The sequence below is a fragment of the Oenanthe melanoleuca genome, chromosome 17, assembly GCF_029582105.1.
Source record: "Oenanthe melanoleuca isolate GR-GAL-2019-014 chromosome 17, OMel1.0, whole genome shotgun sequence".
In the NCBI taxonomy this organism is placed as follows: Eukaryota; Metazoa; Chordata; class Aves; order Passeriformes; family Muscicapidae; genus Oenanthe; species Oenanthe melanoleuca.
This window is the reverse complement of record NC_079350.1, coordinates 6,514,643-6,533,258: the sequence shown is the minus strand read 5'-3', so window position 1 is coordinate 6,533,258 and position 18,616 is coordinate 6,514,643. Positions and strand designations below refer to the sequence as shown.

Below are 18,616 nucleotides of genomic sequence, written 5' to 3'. Positions count from 1 at the left end.
AATGTTAATCCATTCCACAAGGATTCGGCTAAAAACTTCCCAAGTGGGACATTCTCCTGACTTTTTGTGCCTTTTCTTTTTTTTCTCTCCAAAGGGTGAACGAGGACCAGCTGGAAGTCCAGGTGCCAAAGGTTATCCTGGCAGGCAGGTGCAGTAAATCTCATCGTGCTGTGCACAGAGTAGGGATTTGGGTGTGCAGGTAGCTACAGACATGCCCCACTAAGGACAGTGCAGTCCTCTAGAAAGTGTTGGTATATTTGATCTCTGAACATTTTCCTTCTTTCCTCCTCAAGGTGTTGTACCAATAGCACAGTCTTTCAACTCTGAAATCTTGTTAGAAAGTATTTTGTACCCATGATAGATAAAACCTAAATTTCTACAGCAAATTATGACAGATTTTTCTTCAGTATAACAACAGGGGAAAAACAGAGTATCAGAGCAAAGAAGGACATGTGCAAGCTGCTAACCCTTCTTTTCTGGGAATATTTTGCATCTAATATTGGACAAGTTAGAAACCTGGAGTGGAAAAAGGAGTATTTATTATTGGAGAAGGAGATTCAGATGAATTCTCACTAGTAAAATGCAGTGGTATAAACCTACATATGCACACACAATGTTATGCATGAACTGTAAAAATATATATAAAATATATATACATTTATTTATATATCTATATATAAATCATACTTGCAGCTGCAAAAAAAAAGGTTATGAAAGACAAGTCATTGTTCTTATGCTAAAAAATTACACAAAGACAACTTTAGGAATGGAGGAGCATTGGGTGAAAATTGGACACTTTGTTGTCCTACTGAAGTAAGATGCTGAGTAGTGTAAAGGAAAGTGGAGAATTTGTAAGGCCCTAAAAAATGGGATTCTTGGAGGAAAGAATACCCAGCCCTATAACATTTTATGATGAAGTGAGTTTGTTGGGGTTTTCTGAAATGGAGACATTTAATGTGGGATTCTGCCACATTTATCTGTAAGCCAAGAGACCAGGCAGTTGTCAAAGATCCCAAATGCTCTGTCCTGAGTCTTTCAGACTTACAGTGAGCTTGGATGTGAATTTTTTATGCAGGTCTGTAGGTTATTGGATTAAATTTGAGCTAGACCTGCAGAACAAGTCTGCATCTCTGTGCCTCAGACTGTCAATAATGCATGGCCCACTTTAAATTGAAAATTCAACTGATACCTTGCTTAGCACACTGGAGAGTGCAGATGGCAGAAGTGGATGGGAGCTTTATGCACCTGACTAAATGCTCCATTCATACTCTGAAAGGCTCTCAGAGCTGAGCATGCCAAAGAGTCTCTAGGTGTGAATGTGTGTTAGATGACTAATAAGAAGAGGTCCAAGAGATTTTGGACATACAAGGTTAATGAATGCTGTTCAGCAATTCAGCCCATCAGATAAGCAGGATGAAATCTGTGCCTTGACATTCAAAGAACAAATCTGCCTTCTTAAAAACGTGGTTTGGGTCAGGAAAGTGACTTTTCTATTTTTTTAAGGCAGCTTTTTTCAGCCTATCTGAATGTTGTGTGTATCCTGCATCAGAGCTGTTTACTTTGCTGGGATTTTACTACTTGTTACTCCTGTCAGCTGTGCTGGCTCTGCAGCCATGGGAGAGAGTGCTTGGCTGGGGTTTTCTTTGTGCATCACAAGCAGGATTGTAACTTCACCCTGATGCCTGAAATCTTTGGCAATGATGCAGGAGCCAGGAAAAAGCACAACCCAATTTTCACATCCCAGGCTGAGCCTGCAGTGCTGCCAGCTGAAGAAAATATGGACTAAGCTCTTTTTTTTTCCCTCATAGAAAATCTCATCAAAATTTAGAACTAGAAAAAAAAAAAATTGATCTGGAAACTTGATAGAAGGCAACAAACACAAAAATTTATTTTGCATTTTTACACTTTTCTTCTTGGCAGTATTTTGAGTGAGCAGCATCAGGCATAGAAATAGAACAGGGAATGAATTTTCAATTATTTCCATAGCTGATGCTGCAAAGGGTTAGAGATATCACAGTACTTGCACTGCTGAGTGACTTTCTGGGCTGTAGAAATTTCTCATTGCATCAGTGCTCCCTAAGCAGGTACTGGAATACATTTGCTGTGCCTGTGCTTGCTCAGGCAGGAAGATGAATGGAGAGCTGCTGGGCACAGAGCATCACTGTGCCTTGCATCCCAAGTGTAACACAACCTCTGGGCACCCCTTGTGGTCTCTGTCATCAAAATCTCTGCTGCAGCCCCAGGGAAGCCTCACTCTGTGCAGCAGTCTCAGGTTCTGCTGAATCCCAGCTCCCCAACAATGGCTGATCTGTTATTTGTAGCATTTTGATTTTTTTTTTCCTCCTTTGTTGAAACTCCTCAGATGTTTAAAGCAAAACCTTAAAGCAGAACCATGCAGCACTTAAAGTTTTGAGAGCTTTGAGAACACTTAAAGCAGACTCATGCAGGGATGGTGCTTGGGGGGTTGGCACCACTTGTTATTTTAAGTTAAAGCTTGCCCACATTTGTCTTTGTTTTTTCCCTCCTGTTCTAGGGTTTACCTGGCCCCATAGGGGAATCTGGCCCAAAAGGCACTCGGGTAAGCAACCTTTCATTTGCCTTTCCTCTGCTTGTGTTTATCAAAGGCTTCTCAAGAAACTTTAGGCTTGATTTTGCAATTCTGAAGCCAGTTGCTTTAATTTGTTGGGTTTGGGAGATGAACTGCACGCCACTTGTTTATTGAAGCACTGTTATGTTTTTAAAATTAAACGTGGAATGTACCATGATCAAAGTTCCCCAATAGTGCTGGTGATAAAGTCAGCCCCTTCAGAGCTCACATTGCAGGCTTACAAATTCCTATCAAAGCCTGCAAGCCCCATGTCCCAAAGGCCTCTTTAGTTTCAATCAGTGTGGTTCAGTGGTCTTTGACCATGCTGAATATGGGCTCACTTGGGTACAGGCCTGGTTTGGGAGTGATTTATATCATTATGCACAGCAGCAAGCCAGCATCTTGAAGCCATGTGCAAATACAAACAAAATCTCAGTCCTGTCTGGTATTGCTCACCAAAAATAATTGCTGGGGTTTTATTCTCACTGCAAAGGATTCTTTTTTTATTACTACTAAAGGCTCTTGTTAATCACATTTTGTTCTTTCCCTGCAATTATAAATTCACAATGCAATTCTAAGCCAATAAATCCCCACTTCTCTAACACGTGATACTTTCTCTATATGCAGTAAATTCTAGCAGCTGGCTCTCATCACTAGGAAAACTGCAAGGAATAAATAAATGCTGACCCTGTAGCTAGCAGTATTCCTGAGTGGGAAAGGAGAGGGCACGTTCAGTTCCTGCAGAGAAGAGGAAACTCTGAGAGCACAGCTTGCTCACCCCACTTCTGCAAGGGCTGGAGCTTTCCCTGGAGCATCTCTTCCCCTGCTCTAACCAGGACCTTGTGTAGTTATTGGGTGGGAGATGTGCAGAATGTAAGATTTGGAAGTTATTCATTTTGTACTCCTGAGGGGTGAGGACTGAAATATTTATTAATACCCAAGGAAGCCCTTTCTCAGTTCAACCACAGTCAGAGTTGGGTGATAATGTAAAATTTGTGGTTTAAGGGAGCCAGCTCTGGACTCTTCTTCATCCTCCAGCACTACTTTTTCCTTCTCCAGGAAAGGTTTGGGAGTTATGTGGTTACTTTTAGGATTCAGGAGGCAAAGGCAGACAGGATCATTTTGATGTAGCATTATTTCCCAGCTAGGTGCTGTCCCTAAAGGAAACACAACAGGGAAGGATGGACTGGTGAAAAAGCTCGGTGGGGCTGGCAGATAGAGATTTAGCAATGATGGAGAAAGAAAGATGAGAGAAAAGCAGTGTTAGCACTTGGCTCCTGTAACAGTGAGGTGCCACGGAGGGGGCTCCCTGCTGAAATCCACTTCCTCTGGATTCTGGCACCGCTCAGGGCTCTGCAGGGGCCCAGCACACAAGGTAACTCTGTCCAGGCTGCTGAGCAAAGGGATTAAACACAAGGCTGCCATTGTGGCAAGGGAAGGCAAACACTGCGTTTTGTGCAGCTTGTCTTGTCTCAGCAGGGCCCCAGGGCCATAGAGAAACCTGGAAACACCATGTTTCTGACAGAGTCTGAGTGGGGTTTATATGAAATGTGCTGGTGCAAAGGTGGTTTCCCTGTAGTGTGGATGTGCAAGCTGAGCCTCACATCAATCCCCCGAGCCTGCAGTGCCAGCTTCAGCCTCTGCCAGCCCGTGCAGAGCCTTCAGTGCTTGGGGTGATGGAGGTTTGGTGTCACCAGGTCCTGGTGGTGCAGGGACAGCTTTGGGCAGAGCCAGGACCGACTGCAGGGTGGCAGCCCTGGTGCCAGGAAAAGGGAGGGTTTCCCTCAGTGTGTGACCACCAGGTGACAGAATACAAACAGAAAGGGCTGGATACTACAGGACAGCTGGAAATGAGTGTCAAAAGCACAAAAGATGAAAGGAGGTGTAGGTCTGTGGATTTCTTTTGCTAACCTCAAACCAAGCTCCATTTCCCTCAGGTCCGCTTAGAGCCAGCCCAGGTAAGGATTCTTCTGGCTGTCCTCTTCCTGCCTGGAGTCCTCCTGATCCCTGGTGTGAGGGTATGTGCCCTTGGACTACATCGTGGAAGCCAGCACCATGCAGTCCATGGGCATATACACTTGCCTCAAGGTTTATTTCATCACGGCTGATCAGCGCTGGAGCTTGCTCTGCCCCTCAGGAAACACAGACTGACTGGTGCCAATAGAGAACCTTGTTTAACTGCTTTTTCCTCTTTTCTTTAGGGGTATATTGGTCTCCCAGGATTATTTGGGCTGCCAGGGGCTGATGGAGAACGAGTGAGTATTTTGTGAAGAAAACCTTGGTGTGTTGGTTGAATGCAGTTCTTCAGAGCCTGATGTAACCTTCTCTATCCCTAGTCCTGAGGAAGGAGGCCAGCATGCCTAGTGCTTAACTATCCCTTCCTTAGTCTCTTCCTGCCCTTGAATGAGGACCTGTGTCCCTGTATAATGCTGATCTTCAGCTGAGGAGAGCCCAGGCTTCAGGCAGGGTCACCAGACCTTGCTGTTGACTACAGAGGAGTTTTCCTATATTCTTCACTTAAAAACCTGCCTTCCCTCTCCCCTGTGCCACTTCATCTTAGTGAGGTGGGGCAGGGTGAGGAGAGTGTACATGAAGATTCCCACAGGAATCACCTCCCTGTCTCAGCATTTTGTGTGTCTGGCTGGAGATGTTTCCAAAGAGCCTGGCTCTTGGAAGGGGCAGTGCTGGGCTCTCTGAAAATGGCTTTATTTCCTGTTGCACTGAGTAGGGCAGTGACCATGGGGCTGTGAATGGCTGTGTCCTCCCTTCCTCCCATCCTTTCCATGTGCCTTCCCCCAGCCCAAGTTTTCAGAGCTTTGCAGGTCATCCCTTGCTTTTCCACTCAACATCTCCACATCCTCCCACCTGCCCAATCTCATCCCATTCAAGGACCACATTCTCCCAACAACAAGAGCTCCTAAAGAGGTGACTGAAAGACAATTCCAGCCTTTCCTCCCTCCAGTGCAAGCCCCAGAAACCAGAGAGTCCCCAGGCCATGTGGGGGTGTGCCTGGCAGGGAGGGCTCCCTGCGCTCTGGCCACGCTGATTTAGCACTTGTGTAACTGAATAAGGAACACAAGAACTGTTCTGCAGCGAGTGCTCAGCACGGCCTTCGTGTGGTTCCAGAGCAGTAGCTCAGGCTGCTCTCAACACACAGGCCTGGGGATGCTGCCTGCACGTGTCCCCCAGCTCACAGCATGGCTGAGGGTTAATTGTCTGCAAGGAGCTGACATCTTGATTCCCAAACAATGCCACAGTCATTAGCCTGTTTTGCATTCTCCTTTCTCTTCTCATTTCGCTTTGTGTTGTTGGCTGTTTGATTTCTCAACCAGAACTTCTTTTTTTTTTTTTTTTTTTCTCTCTGTGTTTTTTCCTTGCAGGGGATCCCTGGAGTTCCTGGGAAGAGGGGCAAGATGGGTAGGCCGGTAAAGTTTTTCCTCGTCTATTATGCAGACCTTGTTGAGTGAAACTGGAAACAAGACATTTGGCTTTTGGCTGGGTCCCTTCTTATCTGCAAACAAACCTTTCCATGGCTGTCTTCTCAAGCAGGAAGAAAACCAAAGAGAGAGATATTCTCTCTTCCTTTCTTCCATGCTCTGCTCAATTCACAGGCTTTAGTGCTCTTTGCCCATGCTCCCTTGGATCTTACACTTCGCAGATTTTCTTTTACATCTTCCCTCCTGTCCTGCCTCTGGCCAATCTCTTTCCTAGATGCACTTTTTAATTCCCAGCCATGACTGCAGGTGTCTGAACTGGCTCTGTTCCATTCCTGCTTCGTGCTCCCACCAGTTCCATCACTGTGTGTTGTCACTGTGTCTCTCTCCAACTCTTGTCCCATCCTGGTTTGTGTAATGCAGGTGTGGTTTTGTATTGAAACCATTGAATGTCCTTGGTGGTGTAACAGACTGGGGAAGATGTGTTTGAGGAGCAAGAGACACCAGGTAGATGTGAGAGCTTGGCTAGAAGGAAGAGGTGTTTGCAAGTAGGGCTGAAGACAACTGTGAGAGCTGTGTAGAGAACAAGGGGGGCTGTGCTGACTGTGGCAAAAAGCTAGAGCAAGTGGGAAAAATACTGAATAGAGCAGAGGAAACAGGGAAAGAACAGAAAGGGAAGACTTTAGCCCATTAACCTTCTCCCAAGCAGTTCTGAATGCCTCCTTTAGGAAGCTGGATGAAGCTTTTTGCTGCAGGAATCAGCAGAGAGCTCAGGCGTGTTGGAGCTCTGTTGTGTCTCATTGCCTTTGCACCTTGTCCTTCATGTTAGCCTGAGTTTCCTCTGACCTCTGGACATCATTGCACTCACAGGCTTCTTGCAAAATGTCCACTCACCCACACACAGAAAATTCCAGTGCTTTCCCCATGCCCCTGGCCTGGAACACGCCCACCCAGGAGTCCCGGTGCCGCTTGCTGGTGTTCCCTCTGCAAAAGCTGTGCAGGCACCTCAGCATCCAGTGTCCACCTTGCCTGTTCTTTGCCTGAGATGAGGAATAGTCAGACAGAGTTTTTGGAGGGGCACTGGAAATCTCCACCAGACCTTTGCAAGCTGCTGGTTGCACCAGAAACCCCTGTGATGAATTAGTGCAGAGCCCGTGGTGTAACCATGACTCACTGGCCAGGGCCAAACAAACACAGCAACTGTAGTTATGTGCAGGGGCTCTGCTCTCTGCTCTCCCTGCACAGAGCATGCTGCAGCTCAAAGCCTTCCAGCTGTTGGCTGGCCAGGATTTGTAATCTTCCAGGCAAGGGTTTCGGTCTGGCGGTCACTGCTACGAGCAAGGGGCTCCCCTGAGATCAGCAGGGAATCTCTCAGCCGTGGAGGCATTTAGGCTGGGATCTAGGGAAGGGATTAAATGGCTATGCATGAGCACCTTTGTTCTGCTTGGCTCCTTCAGACAGCTTTGGCTCCATCCCTGTTTTATGATATCAAGTTTAATAGGAAATCTTGAATGGACCAGTGCTGACGATTTGAACTTCCAAGCGTGAACAGAAAGATTAAGTGACATCCACAGTTATTCAGGAAGTCTCTGAGAGAAATGGAAAGCAGGAACCAGCTGACCTGATTCTCTTCCCAGCACTTATCTCCTGGCCAGTGCTGCCTCCCAGCTGCTTTGGGGTTTTTGTGAGCCTTCTGGGATTTCTCTGGTCTCTCCCACCCCTGCACCCTTGGATGTGCTGGTGTGGCTGCTGCTCCTCTGCTATCTCTGTGTTATCATTGCAGGGGGAGCTCTTGGAAGCCCTTATTAGCTGCCTTCAGAATGCTCTGGAGAGGAGGAAGGGGGCTGGTATCACACATTTTTCTGTACCTAGCTTTGTTTGGGATGAGAGCTGGCCGTGGATCAGTGGGGGGCTGGGGGAGGCTGCATGTGACACCGTGGGCCTCTGAGAATGATGTAAGAGGGAATGATTAAAATAGAGGAACTGGACATGAGTCAGATCTTGAAATCCTTCCAGGGAAGTTAGGTTTTGCAGAGCTGTGTGGGACATGGTGAGTGTGTCGTGGAAACAGCTGACTCCAGCTCCCTCCCTGCCCCACACCAGCGATGCAGGAGGCCAGGGCATCCAACACATGGGGCTGCAGAAGGAGAGGGCTGGGGAGCTCTGGGGCAGGCTTGTGTTGGAGTTGTGCATGAAGGAGGCTGAAATAACAGGGGTCTGTACATCTCTGGATCTGCCTGTTTCAGAGGTGGGCTGAGGGCTGGAGCTGATACAGCTGCTCGCCTAAATCTTCACTCTTGCCAGTGCAGTGGCTGGAAAAAAAAATGTCTTTTTATGGTGTTCAGTTGAGCAGCTGGGAAAAAAAAATTATAAAAAAACAAGACCCCATCAGGGGTGCTGGGGGAAGGAGTGAGAGAAGCTGTTGGGAGCGTGTCTTGCCATGCAGAGACAATGTGTCAGTCCTGGTTCATCTTTAGGAAAGGGCTGTGCTGCCACTGTAGGAAATGACTCATAAGAAGAGTAGGAGATAGAACTAGCTCAAGGAACACCAAGCTGTTCTGATGCTCAGGGAGATGGCCAGCCACAATCAGAAGTGCCTGCACTACAGATTGTATTAAACTTCAAATAGAGTGCAATATTTTCAGAAGTTCTTAAGCTCTGCTAGAGGAAAAGACTTAAAGGCAAAATTTCAGGAAATATATCCCAAGAGCTTTGAGCTCCTTTTTGGTTCATCTTTTTTGATGTGTGCTTGTATCTCTGTTTTTCATGTAGAGTGTTAGAACTGCACCAGCTGTGCTATTTATATCTATGGCTTTTTGCTTACAATCTGTTTTGTTAGTAGTATTCTGTTAAAAGAGATAGAAAAGGAGGAGGAGAAATTTAATTCAAAGACATAGTTCATAATTTTGAGGTTTATCTGAGGTCTATTCAGAAGTCAGTTAAACACAACTGAGGTTTCCTTACATTTTTCTAAGAGTCTGGTGGTGCTGCTGCTCCCATGCTCGGAGCCTTACAGTGTCAGGTACATGCAAACACCTTGTGAAAGAAAAGCCCTGGCCCAAAGGGTCCACAGAACAGCACAGGACCATCCCCAGGGCTGGGAGGATTTGGTAACAGCAACACAAGCAAGCCATTAACACCACAAGCAGAAATTTCTGCTTCCTTGCCCATGTCTGTGCTCATCGTTCTGGTTTCTCTCCATGACACACTCAGGGCTCTTCCAGCTCTGTGCAAACCAGGGATAGCACAGAGGCTTTGGAGAGCTCTCCTTTGAGCTCAGCAGCTCAAGCTCAGTGTGGAAGTGCCAAGGATGACAGCTCATGTGTCAGGGAAGAGGTGCCATAAAACAGCACATGGATCTGAAGTAACAGGGATCAGCATGTGAGTGAGAGCAGTGGGGTCCCTCCCTCTGTCACCCACAGAGTGAGAGCCAGCAGTGACCTGGCAGCCACTGGCACCAGCCTCAGGCTTTGCTGGGAGCACCAGGGCAGTGCCAGGCTGCTGGAGCTGCTGTCCACTTCCCAGGGGCTGGCCACAGCAGGATCCCTCTCCAGCTCTCAGCTTGTGGCACAGTGGCACCTCCTCACCAGGCTGTTTTTCATGTGTGCTGTCTTCTTCTGTGACTTATCATTAATCAACTCCTGCCTCCAATGAGCACCAAGTTGCAATATATTGTTTTTTTACCATCTGATAAACTGTCAGAAGGTGATGTGGTACCCCTGCCCTCCTCACCAGCATGAGCAGGCTCTTGCATCACATGGAAAGGCATCAGTTGCCTCATGGGAGACTCTGCATAGCCAAAAGCAGGGCTGCCTCTGGGTCAGGAAGGTTTCATCTTGTAGCTTCCCTGTTTTGATGGAGGGCTCAGATAGATCCATCCTGAATGTCAGAGCATGGGCTTGGCCAGGGTACACAGGCCCAGCTGTTGTCCATGCAAACAGTGGGGAGAAAAACTCTGCCATGTGTCTGGAGAGGCTGGCAAAACCACACACCACTGGCTAAATAAATGCTGCTTCTCTCTAGGGATGGTGAATATCTCCTCTCTTGCCCCACTCTTTTCTCTGCTTTGGATGCAGCCGAGACCCTTCCCTGCATTTGGAGTGAGCCAGGAGTCTCCTGCACCACATGAGCTGAGATTTGGGAAACTGGTGACAGTATTTCATAGTACTCCCACAAGTGGCTAGCTAAAGCCAGTGGAGAGATGTGTGGGCTGAAGACCTGTGTGTACAGGCAAACCCACAAGATGAGCTGCAGGATGGAGCACAAATGGTCTGCAGGAGCTGATGGACAGAACTTGGGTAGTGCTGTCTTGTGCCAGTACCCCAGCATAGCCCCAAAATGTTTGTGCCTTTTTCAGGAATTGATTAATTTAAAAAAATAATATGTTTTTAATCATTCTGTTTGCATGAAAAGTCCAGTGGAGGTTCTGAAAACTAGCCATGAACAAAGCTCCCCTTTTAATGAGAGACTTTTAGCCCGTGGATCAGATGTTTCCTGTTAGCCATTTAAGTAAATTCTTTGCTATATTTTTGCTTTGTTAACCTGAATTTTTAAAATAGATGTGGTTTGAGCAATCAGTGACTTTTTTTAATGCTGAAGTTGGACACTGAAGCTGGACTGCTGGTCTGGTCTCTCCACCCCTCTTGGCCTGGTTCACCACTCTGAAATGCAGGCATGAGCCCAGAGCAAATGTCACCATCTCTTTTTGGCCTGTGCTGTGTTCCACATGTCTGGAGTTTCCCAAATCTCTGTGCTGAGGTGCTTGCATGGTTACTTCTCACATGTTCCTATGTCCATGATTACACCATCCCAATAACCTGGTGAGGTGGACAGTACCAGTATGTATTTCACTGGGCAAAAACAAAGTCCTGAAAATACAGAGAAAAGGATTTGAAAGATGCCAAGAACTATGACTTCCACTGAAAGAAAAGAAACAGTCCCAAAGATTTTTTTTTTAAATTTTTTTTTCCAAGAATGCTCCTAAGTGACTTGTCCGTCATCATTCAGAAATCTCATAAGGAACTGAACCAAGGTCTTCCAGGCATCTTTAATCCTTCAGGGAAAAGCTCATTCACAAACCAAAGCACAAAAATTATTCTCATTAGAAATTACAGGGAAAAATAATGCAATTGTCACCCATGAGTCTGAAAGCATTTTGGCCTCTAAATCTGCTTGACTTTCCTGAACAGGAGGCTGCTGGATTTGGAAATGTTGGTCTTAGATAAGAAGGAGCCATGGCAGGCTCAGGGCAGGCTCAGGGCTCTCTGGCATTAGGCCAATGTGTCTGTGCAATGGTAACTTAGTTAGAGCTCTGCAGATCAGGAAAAGATCCTGTACCAGGGGAAAAGGAGGAGAGCAGGAGTGTGGAGGGGCTGGCATTTCTTGAGTGATGTTTGGCTGGAGGGGCTTCAGGAAATCGTTCTTGTGTTGCTCCTGCTGTACTCCCACAGCAGGGATAGTTATGTTTAACAACACCCCAAAACCTTTGTCCCAAGAGGTGTCAGGGAGCTGCTCTCCTGGGGGGGAGAGCAGAGCTTGCTTTCATGTGCAGGGGGGCAGAGCTGCAGCAGGACCCCCACTCCATCCCCAGCCAGGGGTGGCAGCTCCCTCTCTGCAGGGATGGAAACTGCCCAGAGCCAGGGGAGGCAGAGCCCTGTTCCAGCTGTGGGAGGCACAGCAGGAGCACAGGCTCTGCCAGGCTCCCTTTGCTTTGGGGTGACTCCTGCTGGGGCTGACCCACCCCTGCCCACCTGTGGAGGGGCTCAGTCTGCTCCCCTCACCAGGAATTCTCTCAGAGGTGTGAGCTGCCAACACAAGCCACACTTGTTTGTTTTATTCTCCTTTTTTTTTTCCAGTGAAGGCTTTCTCTCACCCTCAGTCCTGCTTCTCCATCACCTTTTTTTTTTTTTCTTTTTCCTTACTTAAATTGTTTGACTTGCAAGTTCCATCCCTGGGGAGGCTCCTGGGCAGTGATTCACCTGGCTGGAGCCAACTGGCAAATAGACTCTTTGCAGACAAGACAGGAGGGCTGGTTGGTTTGAGCAGCTTCACCTTCAGCCAACAGGAAAATAAAATCCTATTTTTGGAGAACGATTCTGTTGGCATGAAGGCCTGCCAGGATTCTTCAGAGCAGCAGCTGCCAGACTGCCTCCCTTACTCCTTCAGGGAAAGTGCTTTAAACTGAATCAGATGTTGTGTGCATACAACACACCCACCCACACGTGAACACCTGGAAGGGCTTTGGGGGAGCAAAGGACGCCGTGTGTGTCACCAGCCCCTGTTTCTGGGACAGCTGCCTGCAGGGACAAGGGACAAGGAGCAGTGTCTGCCCCGAGAGGAGCAGAGCTTTGCTGACAGCAGGAGCAGAAAGGACAGGCTGCCCTGTGACAGGGGAGGGAAGGAAGGGGAGGTGGAGGGGGTGTAATCCCCTGCTGCAGGAGGAGCTGGTTCCAGGGTCTGGGTCTGGCTGTTCTCAGCAGGACTCTCCCGGTGGGTGGAAGGATGCCCTTTGCAGGCAGCGGGATGAGAGGGAATTAAGGCACTATTGGAAGATCTCAAAGATCTTTGTTGCTGCTTCAGACTTTTCAGTGTAAGCTGCCATAAATCAGTTTGTATCTCTCTGTGTCTCAGCTCACCGAGAGCAGCGAGGACAAATCCTGCAAAGCTCTGCTCGGGCTGGGGACAGGGGACACAGGAGCACAGGTCCTGTCAGGGCAAAGCACTGCCCCTGTGCACTCTCCCCAACTCCTCCCCGAGCAGCATCTTGCTTCTTTCATTGAACTTCTCCTTCAGACAATGTGAAATCCATTCAGCTGGACGTTTTCCCCCACCTCCTCTCTGAATTTCCCAGCTGTGAGAAAGAGCCAAGAGTTTTGTCATACCTGACTGGAGGCTGTGGAGGAGCACCCTGCCGGCTCTTGGCCAGCACAACTTGTTAGTCCAGCGTTTTCTTCCTAGTCCTGCTGCCCTTTGCCATTCCCTTCCCTGTCCTGGTCCTTCTCTGGACATCCCATCCCTCCCACAGAGTGGGCAGGATGCATGGCTCTGTATTTTATATTGGGGTGTTTTCCTTTGCTGTCCCAATTCTTAAGCATAATTTCCAGGGGCTAGTTTTCCTGAAAAAAGAAAAAACACCCTGAAAAAAGATGGATTTTCTGTACCAAAACCCTTTCTGCACTCACAGGAGACTGGATTGCTGGGTTCTTTAATCTCTTTCAAGTCTCCTGTAGTGGGCTGCCAGTTGTGACCTGCCTGTGTGCCAGCACCATAAAATGAGCTTCCTGCCCTGTGTGTTCTCAGTCTGGGCTCCTCAGGCTCCTGGAGCAGAGCATGGGAGAGCAGAGGTGTCATTGCTTAGGGGAATGGAACCAGTGGGATAACAAAGTCTGCTTGTAACTTCTGGGCTGCTTGTTTTAGTGGAATAGTGCTAGTTCTGTTCCTGGGGAACATCTCTGTCTCCTTTAGGCTCAAGCAGGAGAGACAGCAAAAAATAGCTTTTACAGACGTGTGAGATCCAATAAATTAGGACACTGTGGTCACTGGAACTGTTATTGTGGTTTAAACTGCTACTGCTTACCCCATGGAAACAAAGTGCTTTCTTTTTCATTAGGGGCTTAAAAGATTGATTGTTTCCTGCTGTGCAAGAGCTGTGCTGGGACAGCTTTCACAGCCTGGTTTGGGTCTCTGCAGACTGGATGGATGGTGAAATATCCTTGTCCATGCCACAGCTACCAGCCTTAGCCTCATTTAATGTGCAAAACCTGTGCTTATGTGCTTAGCTCCCCTTCTGGGCTAGGATGCCTGGGGCTGGTTGAATTGAAGCTGCTCTTTCCATTTGTCTCCTCCTCTGGGTTTGTTTTACAGCTTGGGCCAAAAAGTGCCAGGGGAACACCCACCACCCCTGGGGGTTGCTTGTGCCATGGTGCAGATGGTGTGTGAAGGACAAAAAAGGTGCTGGCAAGGATGGGGCTTTGGTGCTGAGTGTTGTCCTGGGCCTGTTCTGCTTTTTTTCTCAGCTTCCTCCCACTTTGACTCTTTTCCATCCCATCTTGAGAACCCTCACCTCTGTGGTCAGTCACAGTGCTGTGAACAGGTTTTATTGCTGAATCTCTTCCTTGCTGGGTGGTATTGGCCAAGTGACCTCAGGTGCTCAGCTCCACCTTCCAAACACAGGAATAATCTGGTTTTCTAGATATTTGGAGATCTAGTGCTAGAAAACCCATGTAAAAGTTTGGCTTCTATTAACTCTATCACCAAGTGCCTCAATTTCCTGTCTTTAACCAGCAAGGTTAATGCTGGAAACTGTGGCATAAAAAAAAAAGAGTGAAACACATGTGTGAAACATATGCATTTAAATAGTTCCTTATCTGGGCTCTTTTATTCTGGCACAGGAGCACATTGTTTATGTCACATTGCAACAGTTTTAAACCAAATTCAGACAGTGGTGTTTTAGTCTGGAGCAGGCATTCCCCTAGCTGATGTTATGCTGCTGTAGCAATATTGCTTTCATTTTACCATTCAAAGTAGTAAAATCTCCCCATATTGGCAAGAGCTGAGCTCCACCTCAGCAGCCACAGGGCCAGACTGCTGCTGAGTGGCATCCCTGGGTCACTCCATGCCCAGCTCTGCCCCCTGAGGAAGGAAGGATGCAGCTGGGGGAATGGCTGTGACTGAAATCTGCAGCAGTGTAAGTAAGGTATCAGTCTATGCACACTCATATTTTCCTTGGCAAGCCACATGACTGTAAACAGCAAAATAGCAAAATATTCTGGCAATCTTTTTTTTTTGTTTTTTTTTTCTTTTTGGTCTTGCCTGAGCAATGAGTTTTCCCTGCACATCTCTCCTCTGGTCTGATTGATTCAGCATGTAGCAGAGTTATTTTTCCCCTTTTTTTCATTAAAGAAAATTGTAGCCCCCCTGCCTTCTTGTTATATGTGACATCTTTGTCTCTAGATGGCAGAAGGCTGTTTCCAGTGGTTGCTTGCCACAGCTTCTTGGCATGTGCAAGGCCTCAGGGATGTAGTGCCTAGCTGGAGAAAGGCAGACAACTTTCCTACTCACAGTGATTCCCACAAAACAGAAGTGTTGAATCCAAGCAAGCAATGGCTCATGTTGGTTCAGTCCTTCGTGCTGGAGGGAATTGGTACAGAAGAGCTGAAATGTTGACTCTGAGGTCAGTGGCAGAAGTTTTGTTGACCTAAACAGGTCTCCCATCTCTCACCTCAGCTTTTACCAAGTGACTTTTTACCTTTTCTGTTCACCAGGAGTTGTAAGGCCTCAGAGGTCAAGGGAGGTCTTGGATGACAGTTTCCCAGTGTAGTTTTCCTGTTCTGTGTGCTGTGATCATTTCAGTTTTCATTGTTGCTGATGGGTTGTCACCATTGGCTGTTGCATCCCACTTCCCCCAGATCTGCTTTTCCCAGATAACCAGTGTGTGTAGTATGCAGGAAGCAGGCAGGAGAAGAGAGCATCCCCTCCCTGTCTGCCTCATCCCTGTCTCTTAAGCTCTCAGGTATTCCAGAACATGCCCATGTTGTCCTTTGTGTTTCTGGTGAGCCAGAGAAGGGGGTAAAGCACTTTCACTTTGACTCCCAGTTCAAATTCTTCCTGCAGGAGATGGAGCATGGCAGGAGAGGGAAGAGAAAGCAGCTTTGGGATTTGGTTGTAGCAGGGAGTTGGGGGGGCTCAGAGGAGCACAGGATGTGTCCAAGAGTGAGAGAGAACGTGTCACACCACCACGTTCTGGCTGTGGCTCAGTACCTCCACTCCCTCTCTGTAACTGTCTGGAGTCTTCCAGACTTGTGTGGGATATAATGAGATGGAGTTGCCTTTTGTGGTGACTTTTTCATGTAGTAAACATGGCCTTTCACACTCTGGGGTGGGGACTGGAATGAGTTTGGAAGCGTTTTCTCCTCTGGCAAGCTGAAAGGGAGTGAATTCACCAGGCATCTCTGATCAGCTCCATTGAGCATCTGCTCGGGCTCCAGGAGGCTTTGTGCTGTCCAGCTACCCTGAGAGCTGTGGGGGTGCTGCTCAAGTGACCCTGTTAGCAGATAGCACTGAATAACTCTGACTGAAAATCCATTTTTTAATGCAGCCACTGCAGTGAGGTTTATGCAGCAGGGGTTTTGGCTGGTGGAGCTGTGCTGGTGTGGCAGGAGTGCTTTGGCTGAGGACAGGCAGGCTGGCTGTCCCACGTCCCTGTGCTCTGCTGCTTTCCAAAGTGCTGCACGGGGTGCAAGGGGAGTGGTTTGTCACTGGCTGCACCAGGGAGCCTCAATAACTAACATTCATGTTTGCCTCCTCTTCTCAGGGATTTCCTGGTAATTTTGGAGAGCGGGGACCTCCAGGCATGGATGGGAACCCTGTAAGTTCATAACATTTTCCTTCCTTGTTTTCTTTTGCAGCAGACAGCACACTGCCCTGCATCGTGCTGGTTAGAGCTGAGTGAAGCTTTTAAGCTTGATGGCAAATGCTGCTCCTGAAAAACAAATGTACATCCCTGCCCTGCTGAAAATTCCTGTCTTTGGTTCCTGTAACTGCTGGGTCATTTGCCATCAGTTTTCTGTCTCCATCTCTTGCCTCCCTTATACCTCACTCTTGACAGGTGCTGTCTTATCTGGAAGGTGTTATCAGGAGAAAATCAGGAGAAAAAGGGCAAGGCTGCTGCTCTGGCAGAGTAGGCAGTGTTGGACCATGCTGTCCATAGCACAGGCACAGATTCACTCTGGGAAGTGTCTGGGAGCACTGAGGGACAGACTCCACAGCCAAGGTGCTGCCTGCCCCATCCCTCATCCAGCCCTGGAGCTGCATGGGGAGTAAGTCTCCTGAGCTCTTGGCCTCCCTTCAGTCTTCATCTGACCCCTGCTGGCTTCCTAAGAGTAGGATGTATTCCTTGGGAATTGGGTCAGGATGGTCACAGAGGTCATTGAAGCAGCTGGGTGCTGATAAGGTTTAATTTGCTCTGCTCTTGTAGCACTAAACTGTGGGATGTGCTGTGCTTGCCACTGCTCACAGAACATCCTCGTGGTTTGCAACAGTTCTCTGATGTGTTAATTACCCTAAATTATTTTCTGAATCACTTTGTTGGTTCTCCCTGAATTAGCATGTGAGCAGCACTGATTCATCTTTGAAATTCCTGCTGCCTTGGTTATTCACACATAATCACCATGCAGCTCTAGGATTTGACAGGATGATTTGTGTGAAGTAACCCACTCCACATGTGCCTGCAAGTTCCCATTCCTCATATATGCAGCATAAAAGTTATTTTCACAACCTACTCCAATCACCAAGCCAAGCTCTGCTACAGCTCCAGCCTTTGTGGGAATTCAGCACAAGAATCATAAATGCAGTGAACTGAAAGAATGATGTTCCCAAGGAATGCTTCTGCAGGACTCTTCCCATCCTTCAGTCAACTTAAGCCATGGGTCAGAGTGGAATCAGTAGTCCCAAAGTAGAAAACTTTCTGATTGTGCTGCTATTTCCAGCCAACCCACCAGGAAGAGCAGGAATCCTGGAGGACAGGAAGAATTTTTTTTTTTTTTCTTTCCAAAAAAAACTTATTTTGTTTACTTTTGAATATGCAAGCTGTCTAAGCCCCATTCAGAAGATGTTCTCAATGCCAGTCAGCTGAATGGCAGCTCCCAGAGCCTGGGAGAGCAGCAAATGTCCCGTTAATTCATCCAGAAGGATCGCTCCTCTTTCATCTTATCAACGGCTCTTAAATATTAATGTGCCTTGGCCATCGCAGAATGAAAACAGACTGTTTGGGCTGACTTAAAGGGAGGTTCACAGGGTCACCAGTGGAGTCACAGACGCAGAAAAATGCCAGAAAGTCTGTTTGTGGAGCACACAAAAATGCTAGGTTGGGTAGGTGGGGTGTGCAGCTGAGCTGCCACATCCTCTGTTTGATCCCTGCTTTGGTGGGGAAGGCTGAACCAGCTGCCTCTGATCTTTCCATCCCCTCTGGGCACAGCACAGGCTCTTCCAGCCCCGGGGACTTTCTTCCCTCCTAGCAGCTCGCAGGGAACTGTTCAGTTCACATTCCAGCTCCCAGTTCCCCCCAGTGCTTCAGCAACTCCAGTCAGGCTCTTAATCATGGGAATTAGAATGGGAAAGGGCTGTTGATTCATCTCCTTCTCTCTTGTCCCAGTGCCTGGTTCATGCACTGAAAAAAGGAGAGTGGAGCCTGATTTCCCTCTCAGGTCAGGGACTGATAGCCAGGAAAGGCCACTTGTAAATCCTCCATTTCCTAGACCAGGGAATGGCTCAAATTAACAACTAGTCCTGTCCCCATCTCTCAGGGGAGTCCCCCCCTCCTCTTCCAAGAGGAAATCCTCTTGTGTTAGTGTGAGGTCATGCATTTCCACTTACACCCGCTCTCTTGAGGAATCTCAATGTGACACAAGTCACAAATCTGGGAAGTGCCTCTTGAGCTGGTGGGGCTGAGAGCTGGCCATGCACACAGCCTGCAGCCCAGCCACCCTGGGAGCCTGCAGAGCTTCCCAGGAAACCCAGGCCACCGTGCAGCTCCTGTGCTCAGCATTCCTGGGATGCTCCCTCTTCTTCCTGAGCCAGGAATGCCAGGCCTGCCTAA

At 47.8% G+C, this 18,616-nt stretch overlaps 1 protein-coding gene across 1 annotated transcript in view; it reads left to right on the top strand.

Annotated features, from left to right (window-relative positions):
• Window positions 1-18,616, top strand: part of COL27A1 (collagen type XXVII alpha 1 chain) — a 139,303-nt gene that overhangs the window by 45,242 nt on the left and 75,445 nt on the right. The window contains exons 9-13 of the mRNA XM_056505220.1: window positions 95-148; window positions 2,534-2,578; window positions 4,789-4,842; window positions 5,968-6,012; window positions 16,334-16,387. Coding sequence (XP_056361195.1) covers window positions 95-148; window positions 2,534-2,578; window positions 4,789-4,842; window positions 5,968-6,012; window positions 16,334-16,387 — 252 coding nt within the window. The remainder of the gene's footprint in view (window positions 1-94; window positions 149-2,533; window positions 2,579-4,788; window positions 4,843-5,967; window positions 6,013-16,333; window positions 16,388-18,616) is intronic.